This window comes from Pituophis catenifer, unplaced genomic scaffold (genome assembly GCF_029215685.1).
Source record: "Pituophis catenifer annectens isolate HBS135680 unplaced genomic scaffold, rPitCat1.0.hap2 SCAF_2, whole genome shotgun sequence".
Lineage (NCBI taxonomy): Eukaryota > Metazoa > Chordata > Lepidosauria > Squamata > Colubridae > Pituophis > Pituophis catenifer.
Genome location: NW_027256882.1, coordinates 21,973,692 through 21,986,808, shown reverse-complemented (window position 1 = coordinate 21,986,808; position 13,117 = coordinate 21,973,692). Strand labels below are relative to the sequence as shown.

The following is a 13,117-nucleotide window of genomic DNA, read 5'->3' as shown; positions in this document are numbered from 1 at the left end:
TAGTTCGGAGAACCAGTAAATACTACCTCTGACTGGCCCCTCCCCAATCTATTCTCTGCTTCCTGAGTCCCAGCTGATCGGGAGGAAATGGGGATTTTGCAGTAACCCTTCCCTGGAGTGGGGAGGGAATGGAGATTTTACAGTATCCTTTCCCTGCCATGCCCACCAAGCGACGCCCAACAAGCAACACCTATAGAACTGGTAGTAAAAAATTTTGAATCCCACCACTGGTTCAGCCCTACCCAAAAACACAAATCGCAGGCACAGTGAAAAGCATTTATGGAATGGGGGAAGCCCAAGTCTTTTAATAGGGTAGAGAAACAATGATACAAAAATTTGGTACATGTGATACATCAGAAAGAAACCAATGAAAGAATGAAAGACATTTATTACATTTGACAAGTGAACAATAGAAAACATTGATCAGAGATTACTTTCCAAATGTGGTAAATTTATGGGTTACATCATGCTCTTTCCAAGATGGATTATTATCTTACTTAAAGCTTTAAAGTGTATTCAATTACTTTCAGAATACACTGACTAAGATTCAGTTGTTGAAAAGGCTGTTTTTTCCCCATGAAAAAACAGAAGAAAAACACGTTTTCCTAAAATCTGAAAGGAGGTCAACACTGTCACACTAAAATTCTAATAACATCCTCACTTAAAGGCTGATAATGAAGCCCAAAATGCTAAATAATACTACCAGACACAGAAACTTAAAAGCATGGAAATTAGGCTTAAGCAGGAGATCACTTCAAAAAGCAGCCTGATAGTGTTTTCTCCTGAAAAATACCCAATGGGTGAGAATTATATTGGGTGGGAATTATACTCCCAGAACATCCATCAGCATCACTTTTTTACTTCACTTTTGAACATCAGATGTTCCTTTGTATTCAGATCTGGCCTCAGCAAAATGATGTAACACTTAGGGATGAAGATGCAACCCAGCAGACCAGCACTGGAAGCCAAGATGGAGAAGACCTGCACAGCCACCGTGAATTTCCCTTTGGTGCTGAGATAGGTAGGCACAAAGGAGATCCAGACACTGCAAAAGACCAGCATGCTGAAGGTGATCAGCTTGGCTTCGTTGAAGGACCCAGGTAGATTCCTGGCCAGGAAGGCCACTATGAAGCAAATGGCAGCCTGAAAACCCATGTAACCAAGGGCAACATAAAACATAGTGACAGAGCCTTCATTGCACTGCAGAACAATCTCTCTAGGCTGAGAATACATGTCAGAATCAGGGAATGAAGGAAAGACTCCTAACCAGGTGAAACAAGTGACAACCTGGACACTGGAACAAGAAATGATGATGGTGCTGGTCAGACTCTTGCCCAGCCACGCTCTCACTCTGTTTCCTGGCTTTGTGGCCAGGAAGGCCAGCACCACCATGACTGTTTTGGCCAAGACGGTAGACACGGCAATTGAGAAGATGATGCTGAAAATTGTTTGTCGGAGAAGGCAGGTGGTTCTCCTTGGCCGACCAATGAAGAGAAAGGAAGTCAAGAAGCAAAGAAGAAGGGAGACCAGGAGGATATAGGAGAGGTCCCGGTTGTTGGCTTTGACAATTGGAGTTTCTTGGAATTTAATGAAGATTCCCAAGACTAAAACTGTGGTTAAGATCAGGAATAGGGCAAAGAAAGTAAGAATAATTCCCAAATACTCTTGATGGGACAAAAAAGTGACAGTTTTGAGGATACATTGATCTCGATGCTTGTTCTGATACTGAGTGTCTGGACATCTGATGCAGTGGTCTGCATCTATAGAGGAAAAATGTAATATTTACCATGCATTTATAGGATGGGAGTTAGATTTTGAAATCAGGAATCCCACATCTGAATTTGTGTGTATATTCATCTGCAGGGGATGGGAGGCAGAGATAAAAAAATTAGGAGTATGTGTATACCTGTGCTTCTTTGCATTAGTATGTGTCTCAAGTTGAGAAAGTGTAGCTAGATTAGGGGCAGAATTTGAGAGGAGACAATTCTAGGAAGCAACCATCTACATCAGCGGTGTCAAACTTAATTTCATTGAGGACTGCATCAGGGCTATGGTTGACCTTGGGGGGTGGGGGTAGTCAGGCGTGGCTGACTGGGTGGGTGTGGCCAGCTTGACACCACTCCCCAAACTGCTAGCATGTTTCCTCTTCGCATTGGGTAGACCAGGCTGAAGCCACGCTGGTCCGATCTTTCCTCATTCCATTGGGTAGACTGGGCTGAAGCCATGCTAGCCTGAGATTTCCTATACTCATTGGGTAGACCAGGACAACCCCATGGGCTGGATCTAACCACATCGTAGGCCAGATGCAGCCCATTGGTCTTGAGTTTGACACCCCTGATCTACATCATGTAGGAAGGTTTCTAATGGACTAGGACTAGCCAATTTGACAAGTTTGGAATATTCTGGTTTTCCAAAATGGAGTTTGATTTGTCCTATTACCTATTAATTGATGGATCAAATTGAAATTCAATGGCAATATTGTTCAACTGCAATAGCAGTTTTGAATAGCAATATTGAACAATAGCAATATTTTTCAATATTGTATTGCTTTCATTTTGTTCCATCAAATCCCAATGGTTAATGATTAAAAAGGGGCAGATAAAGTTGTCTGGTTTTCTTTCTAATCGCCATAATGAGGAGAGGTTCCTCTCCGGTAGCAATGTATTCCCCCAAATAGCTACTCCACAGGAAACACAGATCATGCTTGCCTACTCCTTGGATACTTTGGAGGAAGATGGTTAGACAGAAATGTGTCTATCCCGAGTCCACCCTGGAATGGAGGAGATGGCAAGATTACTGACTAGGTCCTGTGTGAGTTGGCTGTCAGGCTGGAAACCATCTTTTTCATTGCATCTTCAGGCCCGCCACATTTACTACTGTGGGAAACTGTGATGGGGGGATTGTATGGAGCATGGGTGATATATACCGGTAGCCATAATAACATTCCTTTCTCAGAAAGTCAAGGACATCTTGCCCTGCACCTGGAGGGTTAGAACCGGGAGGCATTTCCAGTCAGCATGGTGTTTGGATTGGGCCATGTGATGGACTTGTGGGTGTTGGGCAGGGACTTGAGCTTTCCTTTGAGTGAGGAAAACCTGGAAGCTTTCAGATTTGGGTTTTCCCAGATGTGCCAATAGGACATCTTCATTAACATGTAATTTTGGGGAAAGTCGAGCCTCGGAATTTTCTTTCATTGGGGGTGTTACTTGGAACCCTGACATTGGAGATTAATTTATCTCAATGGAGAGCTTCATACTGTAGAAGCAACATCATTCTGTTTGTCATGGTGAAACAAAGGGGTGCTTCATGTCACTTCAACTGATCCTTCACAAAGTCACATATGCTTCTTGATAGCTGCTTGGCTTCTTCTACACTTAACCTCTCATTCCAATGAATTCTCCCAGCTTATATTATTGTTATATCCTTGATGAAATTAATTCTGATAGTTAAATTAATAGTCCCTGCCCCCCCCAATACTTAGAAGATATTAGAAATATCTTCTTAGAGAAGATCTGCAGGAACCTTTGCTCCTATTCCAAGAACTGTTTTGATTCCCATTCACCCACCTTCTTGGGTGGAAATGCTCCCTTCTGCACATGGGACGCAGTTGTAGCAACAGATTGGTTTTCCTTCCTGGACCACCTTGAAATAGCCAGGTTGACAAGGCTCCACACACTGGGAGTGAGGCAAGGGCTGAAAGTGAACAGAATTTGCATTCAGAAGCATCTGCAAAACTGATTAGCTATGAAATGAATTATAGTGTTGGAATGGGATAGTCAGGTCCCATAGCTTATCTTGTCTCCGGAGAAGAGCAGCAGTGTTGCCTTGGAGACCGGCATTTATCACCTCCTCAGCCTGAATATCTCATAATATCTTTACACTTCGAGATTGGCTTGTTGATTTATTGGGCTTTGGGAGGGGCTCTGTCTGCACTTTACTGTTTTGAGCGGGAAACTTAATTCCTGCCTAGATCTCTTGCTATCACAATCTTCCAATAAAAGTTTCCTTCTGAAATGGCTTTTGTTTCATGAGTACTGCTTTCTTGAGAGGACTGGAGAGGCAGGAAAAACAAGAGGTATGTGCAAAATGGACTAGAAGTGGACCATTCTGTTTCTCCTCTGGGCCATGTTGTGGTGGCCACTCCAGAGAATTTTCTAGAACGTTACTCTTGAAACTGGAAGCATGATAGTCAGACATGCTTCCATTTTGGAGGACTGTCTCTGGAAGGCTGTCAGAGAAACCTTTGGAAAAACAGATCATATGGAGGAGAAATTAGAATTCTGAAATTCTTCAATATGATGGGTTTTGCACTTTTGTTCTACCAAATAAGGTCAAATTCTTGAATGTATACATGTCCAAATGAACATGTGTAACTCAATTGATTTTATTTCTCCCCTCCTCTTAAATCCTGCTTCCATTTCCCCCCATCTCCACATTTTTCCCTCTATGACCCCAGACCAAAGTCTTCTACTGTATAAGTCATGAAGCATCTTTTCCTTTGCTGGTTATAAATGAAAGAATATAATTCTGAAGCATGAATTTGAAGGCAGTCGGTCTTATATATAGTTTGGGATGGAGGGGTACATTGATTGAGATGATGGACAAAACTACTGTGTTTTCCCCAAAATAAGAGCCTGTCTTATATTTTTTGAACCCTGAAATCAGCGCTTGGCCTTTTTTTGGGGGAGGTCTTATTATTTTGGGGTGTTTGGAGCAAGACGAGGCTCCCTTTGCTGATTTCCAGCTCTAATTTCCCTAACCCTAACTAGAGGAAATGGGGAGGACTGGCTGCTCAGGTGCTTAAATATTTTTGGGGAGGGCTTTTTTTTTGGGCGGGGGGCTTATTTTAGTGCATGCACTCAAAAACCTGATTGGACTTATTATCAGGGAATGTCTTATTTTCAGGGAAACAGGGTAAAGAGATAGGAAACCTCTTCCTCTACCTGATTGAGCCACTGAGGGCTCGTGATGGCTTCCTTGTTGATGCTGAATTTGACTCCAATGGTTCCTTCTCTGTCTAGACTCCCAAATTTCACTCTGGTGTTCGACTTATTAGGAAACAACACCCAGCTCACAATGTCAAAGTCAGCCATCAAATCTCCATTTCTATCCAAATACATTCCTTCTATGGTGTTGTTGTAGATCTGAGGATTCTTCAGGAAATGGTGAAGCTACAGAATATAAGGAAAGAGGTTTTTATACAACTGGAATCATCTAAACAAGTTGATGTTCAGAGATATAAGGAATTTGGCTTATTGAGCTGCAGCCTGTTTTCTTCTCAGGACAATCTCCATAGATTTCTCCTTCAGGTACCAATGGCGGATGTTTTCTTTCCAACGTCTGGCATTCCCAACTAGCCCATATTTTCTTGTTTTCTTGTTTTATTTCTCCCCTTAGTTCTCTTGAAGATAAGCAGATGGCAGAAGGGCAGGAGAAGGGAAATCCATTACTTACAAATATATTTGCTTACATTATCTGTTGCTTATCCATGAGTTTTCCCCTCCTCCCTGAGATGTCCAGCATAGCTATAGATACATGGTTTTGTCTACAGAGATTTATCTTAACATTCTTTGGAGAGTTTCTCCTGTGCACATTGAATAACAAACACAGCAGTGAGCCTTGATTATTTATTTTGGGTCCTGTGTTTTCATTCCACAAGAGAGATAGATTAACAGGGTTGGAAGCGACCTTGTAGGTCATCTAGTTCAACCCCCTGCCCAAGCAGGAGACCCTACACCATTTCTGACAAATGGCAGTCCAATCTCTTCTTGAAGGCTTCCAATGATGAAGTTCCCACAACTTCTGAAGGCAAGCTGTTCCATTGGTTGATTGTTCACACTGTCAGAAAATGTCTCCTTATTGTAGAAGACACAGCATCAGCTTGTACAACTCAGTCCTGGAAATATAATAATTTAATAATTATAATAATAATTTAACAAAGTTGGAAGGGACCTTGGAGGTCTTCTAGTCCAACCCCCTGCTTAAGTAAGAAACCCTACACTACTTCAGACAAATGGTTATCTAATCTCTTCTTATAAACTTCCTGTGTTATGAATTGGCTTTAGGAAATTGGGAAGCAAATGTCAATATTTATAATTGACTCTTCCATCTGCTCATTATCTGAAGAAAGCTTGAACACTGATTCTGAGGGAAAGCTTGAATATTGATTCTGGCACTCTTCAGGTGATTTTACAAGAATATACACTGATAATTTTAAAATTAAGTACAATGTTTTGTTATATTATAATAAATTGGAAGATAATCCAAAATCCCTTTCCACAAGCATCAAATTCTAGAATCTGAAGAAAGAAAAGCTCAAAGCACATGAAGTACAATACATGAAGTAAAATAATTGTAGTGGTGTGTGACAACATAGGGAAGTTATAATTTGCCATTCACAATGCTGGAGGCCAAATGTAAAAGAAAGAGTAATTCTATATTTAATGTTACACGTAATAACAGCGTCAACGGAATTACGTATGCACAAAATTGGAAAAACAAAAGTATACCAACAGAGGAAATGGTAATAAAGAAAATATTGGAATGTGCCAAAACAGACAAGTTAACAATGGAAATTAAAGACAAAGGAGAAACAACGTATTACTAAAATATGGGGCCTATTGGCTAGATAATAGATGCAAAGCTTAGAAAATTAATGATGAAAGAGGGTCAATACGTTAGAAACGAATACAGGTATAAAACCATATAGAAGAATATATATTGCAAGCAATATTATTATTAGACTGTACATAACTGCAAATTAAAATATATAAGAGTGCTAAATGTATAGAGAATTATGTTATAACTATGTAAACAAGCGATATAAGTATGTTATATAATATCAAGTCCTACGGACTATACTCTATGATTAAGAGAAAAAGGGTCGTAATTAGGATGTATAACATTATATATATTTAAAAAGGTGCTGATACAACCAGTATATCCTTTCACCTTTCAGCTCCAATCCAGGAGCCCTCAAGCAGCCGCTAGCTGATGACTAGCTGATGAAAGCTAAAAAGCTTGAAATAGATCTATACTAGTCTCCCTTCATTTCTTTATCAGCAAAATATAAATTTGGTATAAAATGGTTTATTGTGTATGCAAGTCTTGGCATATACGGGTCTTTTCCCGTGTAAGATTGAGAGTATCTTGGCAACATTTCAACGAGGACTCACTTGTCATCTTCAGGCTGGTGCTTTCAGCTTCGTGCTTGTGTGAGCAAAGCGTGATCGGAGCTGCCGTCTCTCTATCAATACTGGTGGGGAGGTGGGGAGTTTTGGCTTTGTTGCTGAAAGTGGGTTGGTTGGCTGTGTTGTTACATCTTGATTAGTTGATGGAGCTGATGTTTGCAGATTAGTCAGATGTTTCATAACATCCTGTGTGGGTAAGGCCCTGCCTATTAGTCTTTTGTGTTTTAACGACCTGGGTAATGGGTTGTGTAGTAGCATCCTGAGCTCGATTGTTATGATGTCCTGAGTATTGTGCTGCAACATCCTGGGTAGTTGGCTGTGTTGTGGCATCCTGAGCTTTAGTGTTGTGGCATTCTGAGTTCTGTAATGTGATGTCTTGAGCAGATGGTTGTGATGCAGCATCCCGGGCTTAGGTTTGGCTTCGAGTTTGAGGTCTTGTCATGTGTTCATGGCGTGTGTCAGTTTTCTTTGTGTGGGGATCGGAGGGTGTGTGTGCAGCAGCTGGTGATGCTGCCGTGGTCTGGCTTCTGGATGGTGGTTGTATTTCGTCTATGGGATGAGATTGGGTTTGAATCTGGTTGATTGGTGGTGGTGTCATGTGTTGTCCTGGATCCGGTGACAATTTTCGTGGCTGGGACTTGTTTGTTGGCTAGGGCTAGTTTCCAGATGTCTGGTAGGCAGGAGGTATCATCACGTTTATTCATGTTATGGTGGTGTTTCTCTATTTCTATGGCTTCCATGATTATTCTCTTGTTGAAGTGTTCAGTTTTGGAGATTAGTTTGGTTCCTTTAAAGTCAAAGTACCTGTAAAGGTACCCTATCTATTTTCTTACAGAGAGGATACATGAGATGTGGGTGTGGCTTACTGATGATGGCTAACGAGCCAGAAATAGAAAAAGTCTCTCATCTGGCAGCAAGAACTTGCTGGCTGCCAGAAAGAAAAAAGCCCAGAATCAAGTGGATGTGATTCTACTGAGCTAGGGCTGCAGAAAAACCTTGGTTATGTAGGAAAAACCTGGCTAGAGGAAAAACACACATAAATCCTACGAAGAAGTAAGAAAATAGATATTGTACCTTTACAGGGAGGATACATGAGATGTGGGTGTGGCTTACTGATGATGGCTAACAAGCCAGAAATAGATCTATATAAGTCTCTCACCTGGCAGCAAGAACTTGCTGGCTGCCAGAAAGAAAAAAGCCCAGAATCGAGTGGATGTGATTCTACTGAGCTAGGGCTGCAGAGAAACCTTGGTTACGTGGGAAAAACCTGGCTAGAGGAAAAACACACAGACACACAGACACACACACACACACACACACACACACACACACACACATATATATATATATATGCAAAAAATTAAAATCTCGGGTGTTTTCCCGCGTCATTATAAATAAGTTGGTTAAAATATTTAAAATCCTGGTTAAAATCCTAGCTTAAAATCTTCTAAAATTCCTTACAGAGCACTCTGCAAGGTCCTTTAAAACCTCAGCTAAAAGCCTACCAGTGACTTTAAAAGTTTTTCTTAAAGCAACAGAGTGTTTCACAATGTTGACCATCTAGATGTCGCCCTTAGCAACATACATGAGCCTTGATAGTACAGGGGTTTAGTGCACCCTGTTATTAACACAGCTGCCTGCAATTTCTGCTGGTTCAAATCTCTCCAAGGCTCAAGGTTGACTCAGCCTTCCATCCTTTCTAAGGTAGGTGAAATGAGGACCCAGTTTGTGGGGGCAATAAGCTGACTTTGTATAAAATATACAAAAGAATGAAGGCTATTGCTTAACGCATTGTAAGCCGCCCTGAGTCTCCGGAGAAGGGCGGCATATAAATCAAATTAAAAAAAAAAAAAAAAAAAAAAAACCTGATAAGGAGATACCTGCCATGGTTGAATGCTTTCAACTTCCACCTTGTCTTTTCTCTCCATCCTTGTCCTCTGGGATCTGGGTGAATTGACCACATTTAAGGCATGTGCCACAATCTGGATGGCATTGTAAGTTAAGGAGTTATCTAGAGAAAAGATCCTGTCAATCTTCTGCTGAGGTAGAGTTTCCAAGTTCTCTTTCTCTGTACACCTTGTCCAGCCTTTCACAGACAAGGCAGGCTTCCCATATGAGCAATGAAATTTCTTAGTCATAAATGCTTTGAGAAAAAGATAGAAATCTATGATATCGTCAAATTTGGTCCTTTGGCTGGTCTGGATAAGAAAAGAAAAAATGATATGGGTGTATCTGAAAGAGAGAGTATTATATGATAATTCAATGGTGAGATCCCACAAAGCGGTTGTGATCCAAACTTTTCCTTCAATAGGCTTTTGCAAGGAATTTAATATGTTTTCTAGGAGAAAGGCTCCCTCGATGAATGTAAACTCTGAGTAATAAACAAATACATTGATTTGGGCCCATAGGTTGAAAACAGAAATCAGATGCTGGAAGTTCTCATCATTTAATAATATGATTTGTGAAAAAACAACACAGATGCCATTCTGAGCCAGCACAGGAACGAAGGTCCTAATGAAATGTTCTCCGTTATCACTGTCTGCAGCAAAGATGCCAATGAATGTCCATCGAAAATAAAGCAGTAGTTTAATAATCCCCAGGTTTTGAGCACCTTCTTTAGGGACAGTCCGGTAGGGAAAAGGTAACTGAGTTTCATCAGTCAGGATCGGTGAAATATAAGTGTAGCTGATCTGGAGTGAAAAAAAGGAGATTTATACAACAGTGGCCACTGTTGTTTATTTTAACTTTAGAAGTTTTGCTCAATAAGATACGTGATTCTGAGAAAATAAAAGGAATTGTAATTAGACAGCAGGATTATAGATTAAGAGCGTTTGCAGACGACCTGGTTCTTACTTTATCTCAACCTATAGAAGTGGCTCCCTATGTGTTGGATTTGGTAGCTGAATATGGTAAAGTATCTGGATTTAAAGTAAATTTACACAAGACAAAGATGATAATTAAGAATTTATCTGTGACTCAAAGAGAAGAGTTAGGCAGGATAACGGGGTTTGAAGTAGTTATAAGGTTAAGTATCTAGGAATATATATTGCAGCCTCAAATACGATATTGTATAAAAACAATTATGAAATTCTCTGGCAAAAAGTACAGAAAGAAATGGAAAAATGGAAAAAGTTACAACTATCACTATTGGGAAGGATAGCAGCAATAAAAATGAATGTATTTCATAGGTTTTTATTTCTGTTTCAAATGATACCAGTGCTTAAAAACGATGGAAATTTGATGGAATGGCAGAAAGGGGTTAATACTTTTATTTGGGCTGGGGAGAAACCAAGAATGAAACTGAAAATTATACAGGATACACGTGAGAGAGGAGGCCTTAAAATGCCTAATTTAAGATTGTATTATGAAGCTGCATCTTTATCGCAAATTAGTGACTGGTTCAACTTAACTGAAGAAAGAATGTTAAATATAGAAGGTTATGATTTGTTATAATCATGTTATATGGATGGCATGCTTATTTGTTGTATGAAAAAAAAGTGGATAAAGTGTTTAAGGGTCATATACTTAGAAATGCATTGTTGAGGATTTGGAAAAAGTACCAATATAAGCTGAACTACAAGATACCTATATGGGCAAACCCCAGACATGTAATAGAAAATATAAGTACAGAGCAAAGAATAGAGGTGATTACTTATAAAGAGCTTCTTCTTTTGGAAAGGGGCAAGTTGCAATTGAAATCTTTAGATGAATTAAAAGAAGAAGGGATAATTTTTACTTGGTTTCAGTATGGTCAGCTCCAAGCTAGATGGAGGGAGGATCAAAAAATTGGGGTTATGCAAAATGAGGAAAATTTGGTGAAACAGATTAGAGATCAAAGTCAGATGCATATTAAAAGGTTGTATAATGCATTACTGGAAATAGACTCAGAAACTGAATTGGTTAAAGATTGTATGATTAAATGGGCACAAAACTTTCAGGAACCAGTGATGATGGAAACGTGGGAAAAGATTTGGGTCAGAAATGTTAAATTTACGCAAGCACAAAATTTGAGAGAGAATTTTTATAAAATGTTTTATAGATGGCACTTAGATCCTAAGAAATTATCATGTATGTACTCGAATTTGCAAGCTAAATGTTGGAGATGTGAATGTAATGATGCAACCTATTACCATATATGGTGGACTTGCAAGAAAATCAAGACATTTTGGATAAAAATTTGGTGGGTGATGCAGAACATTTTGAAAAGAAGGTTAAAATTTACTCCTCAATTGTTTCTATTGGGTATAACTACAGACTGTACAGTTTTAGAGACTAAATTGACTTTGAACTTAATATCAGCAGCTAGGCTGCTGGTAGCTCAATATTGGAAGAAAGACTCTTTGCCTACTATTGAAGAGTGGACATTGAAAGTAACAAACCTAGCAGAAATGGCGAAAATCTCGGCGTATTTGAAGGACCACACGCAAGAAAGATACGTATCGGAATGGAGAAGATGGATTGATTATATTCAAAATAATTATCAGACAAGAAAATATCAAATAGCTTATGAATGACTGTTAGTATTAGAAGTATTTGGTTATCGATAGTGGAGTTAAGGTTTCAGTGGGGGAGGTAGTACTTTGAGGATAAGTAGATTAATCTAGTTTATGTTTAACTAAATGAAATACCTTGTATTTTGCTCTGGGAAGTCGGGGGGGGGGGGAAGGGGGGATGAAGGGGGGTAAAGGGTGGGGGGAACAGGGGGGGAAATTTTCTCTTTGTTGTTGTTGTTGTTGTTTTAGTTTTAGTAAGTAATGTTGTTTGTATTAACACAAATGTATTTTATGTGTACATGATATGATATTTTATCTTTTTATGTTTAATAAAGCCTGTTTTTAAAATAAAAAAAAGAAAGAAATGTGGATTTACAGATGGCTTTTTCGTATGAACTGGGTTAACAAAAATCACAAATGAGGAGGTGATAAGCCGCCTGGGAAAGCAAAGGGAATTCATCAAAGCCATTAAACAGCGAAAGTTAGAATATTTTGGACATGTGATGCGACACCCAGAAAAATACGGCATCCTTCACTTAATCCTCCAGGGAAAGATTGAAGGCAAACGAAGTCCAGGCTGAAGAAGAACATCGTGGCTTCAAAACCTAATGGACTGGTTTGGACAAAACTCAGCAGCACTTTTTCATGTGGCTGTTGAAAAAATAGGATTTGACAACATGATCACCAACGTCCGATGATGGATATGGCAGAAGAAGAAGACCTATTAGATCCTGAAAAGATAATGTCAGAGCTTAGGTAGTGGCTGGAAGATTCCAGCCTACCTTGGTGGATTTAATAGGGGATCAGAAATTTATTTATTTATTTATTTATTCAATTTATATACTGCCCTTCTCCTGATGGACTCAGGGCGGTGCACAGCCAGAACTAAAACACATAACAATATAAAATTTAAAATTATTAAAAGAATTATATACTTTGGCCCAAATTTAAAACAATTCAAAATAAAACCCATTGACAGATTAAAAGCTAAACAACTAACAAACTAAAAAAAAAAGGGGGGGGGTTTCACATTTTTTCAAATGCAGAAAACGTAACTGTCAACAATGGATGTTAAGAAGAAATCCAGATCCCATTTTCTGAAAAGCTGATGCTTCCTCAGAGCCTGCATAGTGCAAGATCTGAGCAACGTGAAATATTACAAATTAATATTTGTACTCAATTTATAACTGTTAATTATGGTTGTATCAATATTTGTTCTTGTCTCTTGTATCTTAATCCATGCTTAATTAACATTGAAGCGATTCACTGGCTCTATACCTGTGGGATTTTGTAGATGCCCAATATGGCAGCCATGAGGATGGATATATCAGAGTTGGTCTCTTCCAGGAGAACCAGCATGTTTCTCTTCCTTCCGCAGCTGTAGTTGGGAACATTGGCCTCTCCAGTCGAAAGCAAATCCAACAGACCATCCAA

At 39.4% G+C, this 13,117-nt stretch overlaps 1 protein-coding gene across 1 annotated transcript in view; it reads right to left on the bottom strand.

The window, feature by feature from the left end:
- Positions 1 to 879: 879 nt before the first annotated feature.
- Positions 880 to 13,117, bottom strand: part of LOC139309990 (vomeronasal type-2 receptor 26-like) — a gene marked incomplete at its 3' end in the record, with an annotated part of 38,072 nt that continues 25,834 nt past the window's right edge. Inside the window, exons 3-5 of the mRNA XM_070934173.1 lie at positions 4,944 to 5,171; positions 3,567 to 3,693; positions 880 to 1,760 (exon numbers count right to left, since the gene is read on the bottom strand). Of these exons, the coding sequence (XP_070790274.1) occupies positions 880 to 1,760; positions 3,567 to 3,693; positions 4,944 to 5,171 (1,236 nt within the window). The remainder of the gene's footprint in view (positions 1,761 to 3,566; positions 3,694 to 4,943; positions 5,172 to 13,117) is intronic.